The 19,853-nt window shown below is 49.4% G+C and overlaps 2 protein-coding genes across 2 annotated transcripts in view; both read left to right on the top strand.

The window, feature by feature from the left end:
• LOC146350943 (uncharacterized) overlaps positions 1-19,853 on the top strand; it is a 351,952-nt gene that overhangs the window by 296,840 nt on the left and 35,259 nt on the right. The window lies entirely within an intron of this gene.
• LOC146350944 (uncharacterized) lies at positions 2,035-18,238 on the top strand. Its single transcript, XM_084846004.1, has 4 exons — positions 2,035-2,325; positions 10,400-10,437; positions 13,431-13,595; positions 17,255-18,238. Exons 2-4 carry the CDS (start codon positions 10,401-10,403, stop codon positions 17,572-17,574), a joined length of 522 nt encoding a protein of 173 aa, XP_084702130.1. The 5' UTR covers positions 2,035-2,325; position 10,400; the 3' UTR covers positions 17,575-18,238.

Below are 19,853 nucleotides of genomic sequence, written 5' to 3'. Positions count from 1 at the left end.
GCCTACATCCAATGGGGTTTAGAGGTGGTCTAAATCCAGGCAGAAGTCAGAACACGGGCCATCAGTTAGACTAAGAGGGTCAGGCAACAGCAGGAGTCATCAAGATAACAAGCAAGAGGTCAAACACACTAAATCAGTCAGGTACATTATGCAGCCCAGAAGTAGAGTCGTTAGGCAGTCCAAAATGTCAGGAAACAGAGCATCAGTCACAGGGCACATTTCAGGATGCAGGGTACAGACTGGATGGGCAATGTTGGTCCAACACTAGCTGGGTTTCCACTGAAGGCTTTTAAGCCCAAAGCCTGCTAGACCCCACCCAGAGCTCAGCTGCAGTAATCAAAGCTCCCTTTCCAAAGCCTTACTATTGAGGAGTCACTTTCTCCCAAGGACACCTTTTCTGGAGATGAGCACTCCTTCACACAGGAGCCCTACTAGCCTGTCGCTTGAGGCGATGCTGCTGCTCAGAGGCAGAGTTCCTTTCTCCTGACAGAGATGGCCCTGCAACCACTTCCCCCGAGGGCTCAGGCTCCTGTGGCTCTGGTGGCAGTCCTTGGTCTGGGCTTCTGGGGCCTCTAGCTCTTCCTCTGAGAAGGGCTCCTTCAGTGGGGGCATAACACTTCATTTTTTAATCAATTTTTATTGTGAGCTTTAACAAAACAAAACCAACAAACAAAAGAACAACAGAACATTTTAGAAAATCACTAATATAGCTACATACTTTAAAGTTCTCAGTTTCAATTATTACAACATTCTAAAAAAAGAAAAACAATGACTATATATAAACTGCAATAAAAGCAGACCAAATATCCATAGATAGGTCTATTTTCAAGTGGCACTGGTATACCATTCTTTCAAATATTGCTAGTGTTGTTAAGTCTTCAATCCATTGCATTATAGGAGGTGAACATTTATTCTTCCAGTGGTGTAGTATCAGCCTTTTGGAGGTCAAAAGGGTGTGATTTGGAAGAACATGTACATCAATGAATATTAAAGAGTATTCCAGTACAAAGTTTATCCATATAACTTCCTCCCAAAAGCAAGTTGGGTATTTCCAAAACATACGATTAAAAGAAGCCTTAGCTGTGTTACACCTCCAAAAATTAGCTGAGTTAGATAAACCTTTATTAAAGAGATGTTGTAGCATCCAATAGACTGGAAACAAGAGTTTTTGCTGAATAAGATGTAACTGAGGATTCACAGACATGTCAGATGCAGATGCCAAAGCTGTGATCCTTTGATTAGGCAAAATAGGACAATCCAGTTCCCTGTTCCATTCCCGTTTTAGATCCTGTGTATCATATTTATTCACTGATAATAGTTGTTTATAAACATGAATCGTGGGTCATAGACATGGTCAGCTTCAGTAAGTATTTCCAATAGCAATGGGGACTCTGAGGCTGTAAGAGCAGCTGGACCAAATCTAGACTCTAACAAATGTTGCAGTTGCAAGTATTGCCATTCAGCTATAGCAGGCAAATCAAATTTATTTTGTCTTCAAAATAAGACAAAATAAGACAAATTTATTTTGTCTTCAAAATAAGAATTCCCTGTCTTCAACCATGGAAATCTGAGAAGACTTTCCACCAATATTGTGGAAGCCCTATCCTTTGATAAAATATATACATGAGAAACATGTGTATATTTCACCACTCCTTGGGAATTGGGACACTGCCATTAATAATTGCTTCTTAAGCTCTTCAGGGTGACAGAGAGGTGAACTTTCTGTCCATTGTACTTGGTTGCTTATCTTTCGGATTTGAGTGTTTGCCTTAAGCTATAAATAAAATAAGAAAACAAATAACCTGATTAAGAAAGACAGATAATCAGAAGTTATCTCCTACTTATGTAGGTCAGGTTCCTTAAATTCATGGGAAAAGAAATCTATTGTGCACACATTTCATACTTAGAAAGCTGAAATATTCAGCAGAGTTGAGGAAAGCAAACAAATAATAGCATAAAGATATAATGATCCTCATTACATAATATCACTGCAAACATCCCCATAGGTATTGCATGCTTGATCTTTTTGAGCCTGCAAATGGAGAAAAGATCCTAGTGGATGCAATCAAACTCTGTTGTGTGCTTACGGTCGCCTATACTCAGGGGCAGTGAGGGCGGCAAAGAAACAACATCTCGCTGACTCTATTGAATCTTCTATCTGCCATCCAGCAATGCTTTTCAGGGTCATCTGAGGGCTATTACATACTGGCCCTAAGGACACTGTAGATGTGTCTGAAGCCTGCTGTAATACATCTGCTAGGCACTTCAAGGATAAAATCTTTGCATCCACCAGGACAGACTCCAGTGTTACAGTAGGTGAATCAGGTGAGGTACCCAGACCATAGCCTTGTCCAGTTTTCTTGAATGAGTTTCAGTTGGTACAGCAGCTTGAGGACATTGACAAGGTGCTTGGACAGGTTTGTGCAATCACTTCCATTTTGGATCCTTGCCCCTTTTGGCTTGTAAAAACTGGCAGGGTGGGAATAGATGGCTGGGCCAGGGAGGTGATTAATGCCTCCTCGTGAGAGGGAGTGGTCCTTGAAAGAGGCGGTGATGAGACCACTCCTGAAGAAATCACTCCTTAGACCCAGAAAAACTTAATAATTTTAGGTCTGTGACAAATGCTCTTTTCCTGGGCAAAGACATTGAGTAGGTGGTTGCTAACCAGGTTTGGATGCTGTTGGATGAGACCGATTATCTAAATCCATTTCAGTCAGGGTTCAGGCTGGGTTTTGGCATGGAAACAGCCTTCATCACCTTGGTCACCTTGATGACCTATGTCGGGAGAAAGACAGAGGGAGTGTGACCATGTTGATTTGCATTGATTTCTCAGTGGCTTTTGATACCATCAACCATGGTATCCTTCTGGGATGATTATCTGAGTTGGAAGTGGGAGGGACACTCCTACTTGGAGTGTCAGCTCCAAAACATGGTCCCTGAGAAACATTGCTTGGCCCTGTGGCTTCTCCAGTATGGGGTTCCACAGGGATCAGTTTTGTCCCCCATGTATTCAACATCTACATGAAACCATTAAGTATGGTCATCTGGAGTTTTGGAGTGTGCTGTCATCAGTATGCTGATGACATGCAGCTCTATTTCTCCTTCTCATCTTCATCAGGTGAAGCTGTGGATGTGCTAAATTGGTGCCTGGCTGGATGAGGAGTAATAAACTTAAACTCAATCCAGATAAGACTGAAATGCTGTTACTGGGTGGTTCTTCTGACTGGATGGTGGGTGCTCAACCTGTTCTGGATGGGGCTGCAGTCCCCCCCAAGGAGCAGGTTCATAGCTTGGGGTTGTCCTGGAGCCATCCTTGGCCAGATCTACACTTTGTGTCATATCATTATGATCCCATCATGGTAACACTATATCCCTCTTGTGCATTTATGCCTTGTCGGACACTCAACGACATTTCTTGTGGTATATTGGATAATGTGAAATAAAAAGCAGGAAATAACACTACAAAAGCACTATATTGAATGTGTCATGTGCCCCAGCAGTTATCAGTGTACTTCAGTACTGCTATAAAGCAGTAGCGTAGATCTAGCCTCTGTCGCCTGCCGTGTGTCTCTGCCCTGGTCAGAACATGATAAGGATTCCCTGCTCTCACAGGACTCTGTGCTGGTTACTTGCTTGTCCCTCATTCGAATTCATGGCATCACCCAATTTTTCTATTGTTCTCCTTAAATAGCTGCGGTTACAACTCAGTATTTGTTTACTGTCCATCTGTACCTTTTATGATGGTGGGTTATGATGGTGTATCACTGTTGCCTTGTGCCAGGTTCTGTCCTGTTTTGTTAGGGGTTGGACTCTCACTGTGTCCCCTGGCTCTACACCTGGAGGATCTGTGGCTAATTGGTTGTAATACAAGGCCTGTCTGTGTTACTGCTGTCTCCTCAGTTCACCAAGGGATGCTCCTGCAACCCCTGGGTCTAACAGCCTCCCACGTGTTAGTGAACGTGTCTTCATTGTTCAGCTCATTAAACTTTGTGCGGGACTTATTTATTTATTGCATTTATATACCGCTTGTTTCCCCTCTTGCAAGGAACCCAAGGCAGCTGACATTATCCTTCTCCTCTCCATTTTAGTCTCACAACAACAACCCTGTGGGGTAGGTTGGACTGAGAGTCTGTGACTGGCCCAAAGTCACCCAGTGAGCTTCCATGGCCAAGTGGAGAATCGAACTTGGATCTCCCAGATCCTGGTCCAACACTCTAGCCACTACACCACAAAAATTGGGTGATGCCATGAATTCAAATGAGGGACAAGCAAGTAACCAGCACAGAGTCCTATGAGAGCAGACAAGCAGGGAATCCTTATCATGTTCTGACCAGGGCAGAGACACACGACAGGCGACAGAGGCTAGATCTACGCTACTGCTTTATAGCAGTATTGAAGTACACTGATAACTGCTGGGGCACATAACACATTCAATATAGTGCTTTTGTAGTGTTATTTCCTGCTTTTTATTTCACATTATCCAACACTGGTGTAGTTTATCCCTTGAGTTTAGGCCTTGGGATAGAGTGTTCCAATGATGTAGTAGTACTAAATATGGGTCTGCCCCTGCCACTTTTGCTTTTCTCAAGAGTTCCTTAGCTTAGTTTTTACTGTGGATTCTACTTTGCCATTATTTTGAGAATACCCACATGATGAAGTGGTGTGTTTAAAATGTGAATTTATGGAATTATGCTGCAGCAAACTAGGGCCAATATCTGAACACGCAGTGTCTGGCATCTCATATTGTCCAAAATGTGCATTTATCTTACATATTACTGTTCTGGGAGAGATTTCTGATAAATAAAAATCTGGAAAGTAATCTACAGTGATCATGTATTCCTTGTCTGCCCAGCTAAACAAATCCACAGCTACTTTTGCCTAAGGTCTCTCTGGAATGTCATGCTGTAATAGTGTTTCTTTGGGTTGGGGTCTTCCCAGAATCTGCACACTTCACATTTCCCCATGAATGTCTTCAGCTGCTCAGTCATTCCTGGCCAGTAGACTAGCTCCTGTCTATTCCTGGACTGTCATAGACTGGACATCCTTCAATTTCCAGATGTGACGAATGTACTTTGTGTATGATTTCTTTCTGAAAGGCTTCTGATAGAATTGCTCTTTCTCCCTGGAAGATGATGCCATTCTATACATCATCTTGTATCTGGAAGAATGGTGTTATTTTTCATGGTACATCATCTTTTGTTTCTGGCCAACCCTGTAATATCATAACTTTTAGTCTCTGGAGGATGTAGAGCATTTCTGCACCACCTTAAAATCCCACAACTTTACCAGAGCTTTCTGCTTCCGTTTTAAATGCAGGATCATGATGGGCTCCCTTTACACGCACTTCCCTCCCCCTTATCTGCATGCTCTATATGTTTCATTATACAGCCACTAGACAGTGCTGTGGTCTAGCTCCTCTTATTGTGGGATTTCCTCTTTTCACCAAGGAATTCAACTTGCTGTAATTTGATAGCTCATTATCTCTGATCTTTTAAAAAAAATGGGATAAAGGTCATTTAGCGCAGGAGACTCCCTGGAGGTTGATGACATTATGTAAAGGACCATCAAACCTCTGTGAGTAACCAACCTCAATAGCAGGATAAAAGCCCCATGTAGAAAAGCCCATAGTCTTCCCCTGTTTGTCACTGAATCTCTCTCAGTCTTTCCTCAGATATGGGTAAGTACTGTAAATTGTTGTTCATTCCCAGAAATCTCTGGACTCCCTTGACAACTTGGCTATTGGGCAGCATAAAAATGTAAATGTCTTAAACAGCTCTTACTTTTTCTGGATCTACGTTCAGGCCCTTTGAGGTCAGTAAATGACCAATATATGGTACTTCTGTGACCCCCAGTCTGAGTTTCAAGTTGATATTCTTTTTTCTGTGTCTCTTCAGAAATGCTATTAGTTTACACATTCTCCCAGCATTAGCATACCTTCAGCTGTTGTCTAAATTCCTTCCAGCCCCTCCAAGACTTAGCTGACTATGAAATACTTTGGAGGTAGGACTGATGCCATTGGCATTCTTAGCCACCACTATCACCCAAAGGGTGTGGACAAATAAATGTCAAATAACTGGATTCTTTATCCAGCTCAATGTGCAAGAATCCATTTTTGAAATCACAGACAGAGAATAGTCTTGCTTTTGACAGATTTGGCAATATATCTTCAGTAGTGGGCAATAGAAAATGACTTTTTCTCCATGCTTTATTTTACGGCTTTGGTTCTATGCATATTCTGAATTTTCCTGATAGTTTTCTGATCTCCACGAGACTGTTTTTCCAGTCTGTACTGAATTCCCTCTGAATCCTTTCTTGATTCCAGATTCCAGATTCATCTGCATTTTCCATCAGTCTGTTATCCACTGTCAGTATGTTCTGGAATTGTACGTTTACCAGGTTAATAGGCTGGATCACCTTAAATCCTAACAGTGAAACTGCTCTCTGGTCATCTACAGCCACAAACTCTAGCCTGTATTTTATTTATTATTTATTTATTAAATTTATTAATCGCCCATCTGACTGGTCACCCAGCCACTCTGGGCGATGTACAACCCACCATAAAACAATTTAAAACAATAAAATTTTACCATATTTTTTTTTAAATACCCTAACCCACCCCAAATGCCTGCCTGAACAACCACGTTTTTAATGCACGAAGGAAGCTCATTAAAGAGGGGGCATGACGGAGTTCCCTAGGGAGGGAGTTCCACAGAGTGGGGGCCACCACAGAGAAGGCCCTCTCCCTCGTCCCCACCAGTCTAGCTGTCCTGGCTGATGGGACAGAGAGAAGGCCATCCGAGGCTGATCTTGTTAAGCGGCCTGTCTGGTGTTGCCAGAGGCACTCCTTAAGATAGGCTGGGCCGGAACCATATAGGGTTTTAAAGGTCAAAACCAACACCTTGAATTTGGCCCGGAAAACAACTGGTAACCAGTGCAACTCCTTCAGCACTGGAGTGATGTGATCTCGCCGGCGGCTGCCTTTAATCAGGCGAGCCGCCGCGTTCTGTACCAGCTGCAGCTTCCGAACCGTCTTCAAGGGTAACCCCACGTAGAGCGCATTACAGTAGTCTAAATGAGAGGAGACCAGGGCATGTACTACTGATGGGAGCAGATGGTCGGGAAGGAAGGGGCGCAGCCGCCGTATCAGATGGAGTTGATACAGCACTGTCCGGCTCACAGCTGACACCTGAGCCTCCATGGACAGCTGGGAGTCCAAAATGACCCCCAGGCTGCGGACCTGGTCTTTCAAGGGTAGCCGTACCCCATTCAACACCAGGTCAACATCCGCCAGCCTCCTCTTGTCTCCCACCAAAAGTACCTCGGTCTTGTCAGGGTTGAGCTTCAGCTTATTCCTCCCTATCCAGCCACTCACCGTCTCCAGACATTTGGACAGGGATTCTACGGCCAACCTTGGTGAAGATTTGAATGAGAGGTAGAGCTGCGTGTCATCCGCATATTGATGACACTGCACCCCAAACCTCCTGATGATAGCCCCCAGTGGCTTCACATAGATGTTAAATAGCATCGGGGAGAGGATGGAACCCTGTGGCACCCCACAAGTAAGTGGCCACGGGTCCGAAACCTCCTCTCCCAGTGCTACCCTCTGGTACCTGCCGGAGAGGAAGGACCGGAACCACCGCAATACAGTGTCTCCAATGCCCAACCCCTCCAGGCGGTCCAGGAGGATACCGTGATCAACGGTATCAAAAGCCGCTGAGAGGTCGAGGAGAACAAGGAAGGAGCATTCACCCCTATCCAGAGCCCTCCTCATATCATCCACCAAGGCGACCAAGGCCGTTTCTGTCCCATGCCCAGGCCTGAAGCCCGACTGAAATGGGTCTAGATAATCAGTTTCTTTCAAGTGTGCCTTCAACTGCACCGCCACCACCTGCTCAATCACCTTGCCCAAAAATGGCAGATTTGAGACTGGGCGAAAGTTGTTCAGAACTTGAGGATCCAAGGAGGGCTTCTTTAAGAGCGGTCTTATCACTGCCTCCTTGAGGGCTGATGGCATCACTCCTCCTCAAGGGAGGCGTTCACCACCGCCTTGATCCCCTCACCCAGTCTCTCTCTGCAGCTCATAATGAGCCAAGATGGGCAAGGATCAAGTAAGCAGGTGGTCGGCCTTACAGATGAAAGCACCTTGTCCACTTCATCAGGAGGAAGAAGCTGGAACCAATCCCACAAAACCGGTTTGCCACAGGCCGCCTCTTGCTCACTAACTGTATCCACAGTGTGCAGAGTAACACACCTAATCTGATTAATTTTATCTGCAAAGTGCCTTGCCAAAGCCTCACAGGAGGCCTTACAATGCTCCAGTGGTTCCGGAGCCACAGGACCAACCAGGCTCCGGACCACTTGGAACAGCCTCCTGGGGCAGCACTCTGCAGACGCGATAGAGGCAGCATAATATTCCTTTTTTGCTACCTTCACCGCCACGTGATAGGCTGAAGATATAGCTCTAGCCTGTGTCTGATCATCTTTGGAGCGAGACTTCCGCCACTGGCGCTCTAGCCGTCTCACCTCCTGTTTCAGAGCTCGTAACCGCGGATTGAACCATGGTGCAGTCCGAGCCCTGTTCAGGGGGAGAGGGCGTTTCGGAGCCATCTGATCTAATGCCCCAGTAATTGCGGCATTCCAGCCACCCACCAGGGTCTCGACCAAGTGGCCGTTGGCATGCCCCAGAGAATCCCCAAGCGTGTTCAGGAATCCATTTGGATCCATAAGACGCCTGGGGTGGACCATTTTAATGGGTCCTCCACCCCTGCGGAGGGGTTGTGGAACCGAGAAGTCCAACATCACCAGATAGTGATCTGACCATGACAAGGGGGTGGTGGATATACCCCTGACTTCCAGATCACTCCCCGCTTCTCCAGAAACAAACACAAGGTCTAGTGCATGACCGGCTACATGGGTGGGCCCAGTTAGAATATGGTGCAGCTCCCAGGAGGCCATGGTCTCCATGAAGTCCCGAGGTGCTCCTGTGAGGATGGCCTCCGAATGTACGTTGAAGTCCCCCAACACCAGTAAGTTAGGGGACTGTACACGCACATCAGAGACCACCTCAAGCACCTCTGCCAGGGAGTCAGTCGTGCAGCGGGGTGGACGGTACACGAGCAGAATCCCTAGACTGCCCTTCGGGCCCAACCTCCAGTACATGCACTCAACAACCTTGGTCTCCCGGAGAGGGGGTCTGGTGAAGACCAAGGACTCTCGGTAGATAACAGCCACTCCCCCTCCCCGATCCCCAGCCCTCGGCTGCTGTGCATACGAAAATCCAGCTGGACACATGGCTTCAAGGGCTGGAGCAGCAGCCTCGGCCAGCCAGGTCTCCGTAATACATGCCAGGTCTGCACCCTCATCCAGGATCATGTCATGGATGAGGGAGGTTTTCTGGGTAACAGACCTGGCATTGCAGAGCAGCAAACGAAGGCCAGAAGATGGGGTCATGCCTCCCCCAGCCATCCTTTGGCTCTGGACAGGCCCGGAGCAGGGGACAGATACTACACATCTCTCCCTTGTTCCCCTTACCTGGCATGGCCTGCCCCTAGCGCTCCGCCAGTGCCTGCAACCCAGCCTCGGTATGTTCTGGCCCCCAACACTCCCCCCACTGCCTCCATCAGGTGGACACATGCCCCCTCGCTCCCACCTATCAGGCAGGCTACCCACCCCTAAAAACACAACAAAATCCCCCCCAACAAAATAAAACAAACAAACAAAACAATTAAAATCCCCTTAAAAATGCCAGGCAGGAGTCCACAGGGAAGGCCTGGTGGAGGTGGTAGCGGCGGCGGCAGCAGGCCCAGCGGCGGCAAGCACGCCTCTTCCCCGGTGGTGGTGGTGGTGGTGGCTTCTCCTGCAGGCCCTGGCTCTCCCAGGCCACCTCAGCCAGCCAGCTTATGTAGCCCCTCCAGGGAGGGGCAGGTGGAGCAGCACAGCTGGCTCGGTACCTGGGGGCCTGGTCCTGCAGGGACTGGCGGTCTGCCAGGCAGAAGTCCACAAGGAAGGCCTGGAGGTGGTGGCAGCGGCGGCAGCAGCAGGCCCAGCGGCGGCAGCAGCAGGCCCAGCGGCGGCAAGCACGCCTCTTCCCCGGTGGTGGTGGTGGCGGTGGCGGTGGCTTCTCCTGCAGGCCCTGGCTCTCTTGCTTGTCTTTTTGGGTTATCAATTTTGAGTTTGCATTTTCACACTGGTTTTGATTATACATTCTTAAAAGCTGTTTAGTCTCTTCGAGTGTAATACTGGGGTTCAGTAACTGGATGGGGATACTGTTGCAACTGGAACCACAGCGTAATTGAAATGGTAATGTTTTATCCCCCAGACACATGGTTGCAAACAATTGTTGCTGTTACCCTGTTGGATTTTCCTGTAGTGTGTTTATTACTTGACCTTTTACCCACAGCATGTCTTCACATTCACCATCACTCTCCATATTTACAGGTATGTAAAAGTAGTTCTGGGTGTTTTTTGTTTGATAGACATTTGGATGCATAGTTGTTAAGCTTGTCACAGTTGTGGCATTTCTTCCCATAAGCTGGGCATTGTTCTTTTTGTCTTGCATGTTTTCCCTCACAGTACTTGCATTGCACCATATGGTAGTGTTCACTGTTGTCCTCACATCAGGTTTCTCCCTCTCTTTTTTCAGTACTATATGGACAGGCTCCAATGTCTGTCCTCCCAGGGCTCTAATCCTGCCTTTTGACAACTTAGATGCCCTGTAAATGTCCAAGCTTTTCTTTAAAGTCAGGTCTGCTTTCCTCAGCCATCTCTCTCATACTCGAATATCCTGTATTCCCCACACTATCCAGTTCCTTATCAAGGAGTCTCTTTGATATCTTCAAATTTTCAACTGGCTGCTGGTTTAAATTGGTGCAATATTCCTCAGTGCCTTCCCCTATTACCTGGTCCCAAGTGAAAAAGCTTCATCATCCCAGTTTCATTCCTTCTGGGATTGCAGTGGGCATCTAAACAACCTATTATTGTAGCCATAATATGCTGTGTTGGGGCAATGTTAGCACACAATATCTCACTTATTTCTCTCCCCCTTTCTCCAGTCAAATATACAAACAGTTTCATTTTCACGGATCCTTCTTTACCCAGGTTAAACTCTGAAGAGAGTTTAAATCTATAGAGGTTAACTTTCACATAGAGATTAAACTCTTCATTCGAGGTTTTCCATTCCTGGGCTAAATTCTGAGCTTACCGGTTTAATGTGCTTGGTGACTTCAGGCCCTCTGTTTTCACCCTCTCTTTCTTTCTCTTTCTCTCTCACTTTTTTTCCAAGTCACAGTTTGTTGTAGTTCTTCTCCTGTGAAGGGTTCAGTCAGTGCTGCCCAGGATGTTTCAAGGTTGGTGGATTGGACCTTATAGAATCAAAGAGACTGCCTTCTAAACAAACATTAAGGTTTATTTAAACAAAGGCTTTCCACAGAACTCCCTCAGGCTGTGATCTCTCTCTCCTCAGGCCAGAAGCAGTGGGCTTTGTTTTTAACTACTTCATGGTTCATCTCAGGAAGCACAACCCATTCAGGCTGTATCAAGTAACTCACATTGTTGCGCACTCCTTCTGGGTTTATCCACTGTCCCCCATATTCATTTTCTAATTAAGGAATCTAATTTAAAAAACAATTTAAGAGGGAATATAAACTGGCAACTCTTTCAAGATGCAGATGATATGTGGGACCATGGAAATTTATTGTCAAGGAAGACCAACAACAACAATCTGAAGAAAGATGATCCAGGATAATTTATTCTTGTCTGGCTGAAACCCCCCGGCCATTGCGGGCGGGTGGGGTGATAAGACGTATGGGCCTCTGATTGGTGCACCCCAGTCGCACCACCAGTCAGGGAGGAGCAGGCCGAGTTGTCTTAAACTCGACCCCCCTCCCTATCTCAGCTCTTTGGCGCGACGCAGCTATTGAGAGCTAAAGACTCGCCTGGATTCGACGAAGGATTCTTGACTGCTGGAGACGGGCTTCGTCGTCGTCCTTCCAGCCACCTGGATTCAGCGTGCTTTTGCGCGCCAAAGCTTCTCTTCACACGTGGCTATTGAGTTGCCGACACTTGCGGCGGGTCTGGTGCGCTCCGGCGCCGCTCCCTCTGGGATGGTGCCTGCTGGCCGTCGGGAGAGCCAACGTTACTGGTGATATCGTGTCCGCCCCCCCTCCTTCCCTCCCTCCTTGCCAGCTCTTTTCCTTGAGCACGAGACCTCTCCTCTCCGCAGCCGGTCGTTAGTCCTGAGCGCCGGCCGCGGCTCCTCGTGTGCGCGCCCGGGTGAGGCGCCTTACTCCTTCCCGGGGGTCCATGTGGGGCGGCGCTCCCGCCCGCCTGCTCCCTCGGCCTCTGTTCACACCCCCAATCACCCGCCCGCTCCCTCGCCCGCCCGCCTGCTCGATCGCCTGCCCCCTCGTTCCTTTGCCTGCCCGCTCGATCACCAGCCCGCCCGCTCGATCGCCCGCCCGCTCGCTCGATCGCCCGCTCGTTCCTTTAACCGCCCACCCCCCCGCCCCCACGGTCGCCCGCCCATCCTTTTGTGTGCTGGCTCGCCGGCCGACTGGCCAGCTCTCGGCCTGTCTGCCGGCTGGCCTGTTTATTGGACCGCCGGGCTTACCTTCCGCTGGCCTCCGCCGGCTGTGGCCTTCCACTTGCCTTGCTGGGGCCTCGGAGGCGTTGGTGCTGGCAAGGTGCAGCGGTGGCGCGCGTTGAGCGCGGCGCCCGTGTTTGCCGGCTCCAGCTGTCTCGGCAGCTGTGTGCCTGCCTCCCCCCCCCAGCTCGACAGTTGGGACGGCCTGGTGGGGAGGGGAGTCTGGCTGCAGGGTCAGAGACTGGGTGTTTTCCCCCAGTGCCTTAGTTTTTCTCCTATCGGCAGCTCCCCCCCCCACAAAAAATTAAATATTTAATTACTTAAACTGGGAAGCAGCCACGGCTGCCTCTTTGGTGCCTCCTAAGCCAGGGCGCCCTCAGCTGAGGGCGCCCGCGCTCAAGCGTGTCTCCTTCTCTGCTGAAAAAAAAAAAAACACCTTTGCTGAGCCTCTTGAGCTTTAATCTCTCGGTCTGGAACTCGTATCCGCTGATCGTGAAGATTGTCAGGTAGTTGCCTGTTGCCCGGGGTGCCCACTTGCTTACTTAAGTCTCCGATAGCAGCTAAGCTTAACTCACTTTTTGCATCATGCCTCCCAAGAAGGGCCAAGGTGGTAAGAAAGGGAAGGGGAGGGCCCTGCCCCCCCTCCCCAAAAGACCGCTGCCAAGGCCTGATTCTGAGTCTGATGAGGACTCAGACCTGGTACTGTCATCAATTCTTTCTCGTTTGGAAGCTGCTGAGCGTTCCTCGGGGATCCCTCTCCCTCCCCCAGCCAGGCCCAAACAACCCTCGGCGGTCCAGCCTAAGTGAAAGCGACAGCAGACCCAACACTCGTTGCTCCTTTCTATTTCAGCTCATCTGGACGCTATTGAGGCATCCACCTCCTCTTCCTCGGCTCTTCCAGAAGGCGCACCGCCTTCAGTGGAGCTCCTCCCTTCTGTGGCCTCATCTCCCCTGGGCGCACAAGCAGCAACGTCAGTTCCAGCTAGGGATCAGAGCACGCCCACGATTGATACAGGTGAGACTGCTTTGGCACCACAATTTGCATGGCCGGGCATGGGGCAAATCACCCCATGGGGTTGGTTGCCGTGGTTTACCCTTCAGGGTGGCCCAGTCCCCCCTCTCTCACTTCCTTCAGTTACTTCAGCCTCCCCAGTTAGTACGCCCCAGCCCATTGCCCCGGCCTCAACTCTCAGTTCAACTGCTCCGGTGGCCAACCCACCTAATGCAGTGGGGCCTGGCGCTTCATTCCCTTTAGCAGGAGATGCCACCACGTCGGCTCCACCACTGCTCCAGCCTCATCCGCTTAACGTCGCCTCCGCTAGTGTTTGGCAGGGGCCCGCCGGTTCTTTTCAGGACCCTCTGGCTTCCCTATCTCCTCCTCTCCTAGCCCCACAGTTGTCCTTGGTTGACCCATGCACCAACCTGAGTCGAGGATCTATGCCCACTGGTGCTACATCCTCCCCTATTGGTTTTCACTTAACCATTGCCACCAGAGAAAAGATTCTGCGGGGTGAATTTACCGATGTCTTTGCCCTGCTCTTTCATGAGCCTGAACCCAGCGATAAAGATAGGACCCGTGACCGAGATCCTGAGCGGAGCAAAGCCCGCAAGGTGCCTCGCACCTGGGCGAACTGATTGCCAGGTTTTTTAATTTACGCTGGCATTCTCCAACAGAGATTCCCTGAGAGGGCTTGGGTTCTCACCAAATACCTTGACATAATATACAGGGCTTACACCGAATATGAAGGGAGTGCATGGCTGGCCTACGATGAAGCCTGTCGTAGGAGGGCCACCATTGACCCCTCCATGTGCTGGGATCTGAAGGACCAGGACCTTTGGCTCCAATTCATGACCCCTTCTAGGCCAGGCTTCGGCGACAGGTCCGACAGCGGCCACATCCTGGCCAAGCTGTCGCCCGCAATAGCCGTTAGGCCTATTGCGGGTCCAGGGGTTCAACACCGCTGGCTGTGCTGGGAGTTCAGCTCCAAAGGTTCCTGCTTCCGAAACCCATGCCGCTTCCGGCACGAGTGCTCTCTTTGTGGCGGCCAACACTCCTGCTCCTCCTGCCCGAGAGCCAGAAGTTGGAGAGGTTCCCCAAGGGATGGCCGTGGTGGCAGAAAACAGGGCGGTGGGCATCCTCCCCCTCCCAAAGGGCCCCAGCCCAGTTAAGATTCTTCCGCTCCTTCAACTTCTAAGGCGTTACCCAAATCGTCGGGCAGCGATCTACTTGGAACGCGGCTTCACACTGGGTTTCAGGATCCCCTTTATGGGTTTGCGCAAGCTGTATTTGACCGGTAACCACCAGTCTGTTCTTAGCATGCGGCGCTTGGTGCAAGACAAAATTAACAAAGAAGTTCAGTCAGGTCGGGTCATCGGCCCCTTTTCCTCGCCCCCGCTACCCAACCTGCAGATTTCCCCTTTGGGAATTATCCCCAAGAAATCGCCCGGTGAGTTCAGGTTAATTCATAACCTCTCTTTCCCCAAAGGCCAGTCGGTTAACGATGAAATCCCAGATTCCCTATGTTCCGTGCATTACACATCCTTTGACACTGCGGTAGCCATGATAAGAGCCCTGGGCCGCGGGGCATTGATGGGCAAGTGTGATATCAAATCCGCTTTTTGCATTTTGCCTATCAATCCTCTGGATTTTGATTTGCTGGGATTCTCTTTCCAGGACAAATTTTACATCGACCGCGCCCTCCCTATGGGATGCTCCATCTCTTGCGCCATGTTTGAAACGTTTAGTACATTTCTGGAATGGGCCATACGGGATAAGACGGGCTACGGCGATGTGGTCCACTATTTGGATGACTTCCTGTTTGCTGGACCCGGGGACGGCAGTCAATGCTCTGACCTGATTAAGGCATTCATATCCCTTTCCTCAGATTTAGGTGTCCCTTTGGCACACGAGAAGACAGAGGGCCCAGCTGTTACTTTGACGTTCTTAGGGATCGAGCTCAATACCCTCGCACAGTGTTCTCGTCTCCCTCACGATAAATTGCTGATACTTAGGAATAAGATCCAATCCATCTTGCACCTTCGTAAAGTCTCCCTTAGAGCCCTCCAAGAGGTCGTTGGCCATTTGAACTTCGCTTGTAGGGTGGTGGCCCCTGGCCGCGCATTCCTGCGACAGCTCTGCTGGGCATTGCGGGGTCTTCGACTCCCACATCATCGCACCAGAGTCACCTCTGCTATGCGCATGGACCTGCGGGTATGGCTTAAATTTCTGAGAGACTTTAACGGCATTTCCTTTTGGAGGCGTGAGTTACTTCTACGAGCCGACATGCAGATCCATTCGGATGTGGCTGGCACCTTTGGTTTTGGGCTAATTTGGCGAGACCGGTGGTGCCAGGGCCAGTGGCCAGAGAGCTGGGCTGCCGGCAGTATCTGTCGTGACCTCACCTTCTTGGAATTCTTCCCCATTTATGTGGCTGTACATATTTAGGCAGAATTGATGGCCAACTCTGTCGCTCTTTTTTGATGTGACAATTTGGCTGTAGTGCACGTCATTAATACTTTATCCTCCAGAAACCAAAGGGTTATGGAGTTAGTTGGAGCATTTACCCTCCAATGCCTACGCCACAACATATGGTTCCGCGCCCACCACATGCCGGGTCTGGGGAACCCTGTAGCCAGTGCTTTGTCACGAAACCAGATCGACCGGTTCCATGCGTTGGCTCCGTGGGCACGTCCGCTACCAGACCCCACGCCAGATGAACTGTGGGAGATTGGCGCTCTCAAGTCGAACACGCTATCCTGAATTCTATAGCCCCAGCACTAGAGCTGCCTACGAGAGAGCAGGTAGGGAGTTTAGCACCTTCAGGTGTGGACTTCAGTTGCAGGATGTGTGGCCCTTACCTGTGGACCACTTGTTACAATTCTGCGTACGTCTGCATAACAAGGGACTGTCCGCTAGGACCATTTCAGGGAAGCTCGCCTCTTTGGCCTTCTGGGCCAAAGTGCGAGGGGTGGAGGACTCCACCTCAGATTTCCGAATCAGGAAGGCTGTGCAAGGCTGGGCATGGATGTCTCCCACCCCGCCAGACTCCAGACATCCTTTGTCGCCAGTTATTCTTATAGGGCTTCGGGCATTGTGGCCCTCCATTTGCTCTTCTCCATACGAAGCCTCCCTCTTTCACGCTGCGGCCTTAACAGCCTTTTTTGGGGCCCTTAGGATTTCAGAACTCGTCTGGGCATCCAAATCTGACACCACCGGAAGGGCCTTGAGGTATTCCGATATCCTGATCCATTCTAGCCTGATTCACCTCCATATTCGACGTTCAAAAACCGATCAGTCAGGCAAGGGAGCATTGGTGACCCTTAACCAGGCCCAGGCTGACGAATTATGCCCTGTCAGGGCCTTGCAGGCTTTCATTGAGCATCGCGGGGTGAAGGAGGGTCCCCTATTTTGTCATGCTGATGGTTCACCACTGACAAAGTTCCAATTTTGGGCAGTCACTAAGTTAGCCTTGACCACACTGGGTCTGGGGCATTATCGTTTCGGGACTCACTCATTCCATATTGGGACGGCCTCTACGGCAGCTGCCATAGGTTTTTCTTCCAAGCAAGTGAAGGCGGTAGGGAGATGGCACTCCAGGGCCTTCCGCTCTTACATTCGCAAGTTGCCTGATGCTTCATGATGATTCTCTTCGCCTTCCCCAATGTTTTATTTAGATGGGATTCGACCGACGCCGGTACGGGTGCTCATTTGTGGGCACAGTATGGTTTTTTGGGCTGCCCGCAGAGCTTCTACGTCGGCCTTCGGATCCCGGCTGCAGTTTCCCCAACAGGTGGCGATACAATGGCTCGGCCGACGGGGTATGCGATGGGACGGTCTTCTTCCCACACTCTTTCAACGAGGTTTGGTCAGTTTCCCTCCACAGGTCCTGGTGCTGCACCTAGGAGGGAACGACCTGGGCTACAAGCCTGGAAAGGGCTTGATTGAGCAGGCATTGGCTGATATGCGGACGATCCGACATCGCTGGCGGGGGTGACCATATTATGGTCCTCAATGCTCCCGAGAATCATGTGGAGGGTGCAGAGCAATGCGGCCATGGAACGGGCCCGGCGCAAGGTGAACAGAGAACTGGCACGTGGGTTGCCAGAGCATGGTGATGGTTGCATCAACCACCAAGGAATCCATTGGACTAGGAGGGAGCTTTACAGGCAGGACGGCATCCACCTGTCAGACATAGGCAATTACTTATTTTTGGCCGATCTGCAAAGGGGCCTGTGGGAAGTTCTTTTGCGCAGGTGGGGGGAGTTTCACAAGCAATAGGCTTGTGACTCCTGTGGCAGCTAGGACGGGCAAAACAGGAAAGGGAGTAGGGATGGTGTGCACGCAGAGGCACCTTATGGTGACAGGTGATGCCTGAGGCCCCCCGAACGGGTTGTGTGGCTCGGCGGGGGGATAAGGGTTGCCTGGGAGACCAACCCTACTCACTCACCCAGGTGTTGTGCGGCACCGGGTTGGGGGTGACACCGGAAGGTCTACCTCTCCCAGAAGGGGCAGTCCAGAGGGATGGCGAGATCACCGCCACCCCTCAGGCTGGGTGTGTTTTCGCCCAAGAAGTGTCAGCTAGCTGCTGACACAGTTAGATGCCCATCCTAGTTACCCCTTTGCAAATATTTCAATAAATGTGGCCCAATTTTCAACCCAAGCTTGTTGTCTGCGTCTTCTTTGACCCATGTCCGCTCGCAACTGGACACAGTACTCAAGATGAGGCCTAACCAGTGCTGAGTAGAGGAGAACTAGTATTTCATGTGTTTTGGAAGCTATATTTCTATTAATGCAGCCCAAAATGGCATTTGCCTTTTTTGCAGCCACATCACATTGTTGGCTCATATTCAGCTTGTGATCTACAACAATTCCAAGATCCTTCTTGCTTGTAGTATTGTTGAGCCAAGTATCCCCCATCTTGTAACTGTGCATTTGGTTTCTTTTCCCTAGGTACAGAATTTGGCATTTATCCCTATTAAATGTCATTCTGTTGTTTTCTGCCCAGCACTCCAGCCTATCAAGATCACTTTGAATTCTGTTTCTGTCTTCCAGGGTATTAGCTATCCTGCCCAATTTTGTGTCATCTGCAAATCCGATCAGCATTCCCTGCTCCTCCTCCTCCAAGTCATTAATAAAAATGTTGAAGAGCACTGGGCCTAGGACTAAGCCCTGTGGTACCCCACTCATTACCTCTCCCCAGTTTGAGAAGATCCCATTGATAAGCACTCTTTGAGTCTGATTCTGTAGCCAACTGTGGATCCACCGGATCGTTGTTTCATCTAGCCCACTTTGAGCTAGTTTGCTCATCAGGATATCATGGGGCACTTTGTTGAAAGCTTTGCTGAAGTTGAGGTATATTATGTCCACAGCATTCCCACAGTCCACAAGGGAGGTTTCCTGATAAAAAAATGAGATCGGATTAGTCTGGCAGGATTTGTTCTTGACAAATCCATGTTGGCCTCAAGTAATCACTGAATTGTTTTCAAGGTGCTTACGGATGGATTGCTTTATCATCTGCTCCAGACTTTTCCCAGGCATTGATGTCAGACTGACTGGTCTGTAGTTCCCAGGTTCCTCCTTTTTGCCCTTTTTACAGATAGGACCAACATTAGCCTTCCTCCAGTCACCTGGCACTTCCCCCATCCTCCATGATGTCTCAAAGATAATGGACAGTGGTTCTGAGAGCTCTTCTGCCAGTTCCTTTATTACTCTAGGATGCACTTCATCTGGCCCTGGAGATTTGAACTGATTCAAAGTAATTAGGTGTTCCTTGACCATATGCCTATCGATCTCAAGCTGCAATCCTGCCCCTTCGGCCTGTACTACGCCTTTGCCAGGGGGCTCATAGACCCTCTTTGGGAGAAGACCGAGCCAAAGTAAGAAATGAGCACTTGGGCCTTTTTCTTGTCATCTGTTATCATTTTACCAACCTTATTTAATAGCTGAACCACCATTTCTTTCCTCTGTCTTTGACTATGCATGTATCTGAAGAAAGCCTTTTTGTTACTTTAGCATCCCTCACTATCCTCAGCTCATTCTCAGCTTTAGCCTTCCTGATGCCATCCTTGCAATTCTGTGCTACCTGCCAGTACTCTTCCTTTGTAGCTTGGCCTCCCTTCCACTTCCTGTATGTGTCCTTTTTTGTTTTCAGGTCATCTCTAAGTTTTTTGTGAAGCCACATTGGCTTCTTCTGTTATCTCCCACCTTTTTTTCATGATGGAATTGTTTGTAATTGTGCCTTTAGAATTTCCTTTGTTTAAAACTCCCACCCAT

This window comes from Heloderma suspectum, chromosome 3 (genome assembly GCF_057233095.1).
Source record: "Heloderma suspectum isolate Gila_16-S chromosome 3, 16-S_ref, whole genome shotgun sequence".
Lineage (NCBI taxonomy): Eukaryota > Metazoa > Chordata > Lepidosauria > Squamata > Helodermatidae > Heloderma > Heloderma suspectum.
The sequence above is the reverse complement of the archived record's forward strand: the minus strand, read 5'-3'. Positions and strand labels throughout refer to the sequence as shown.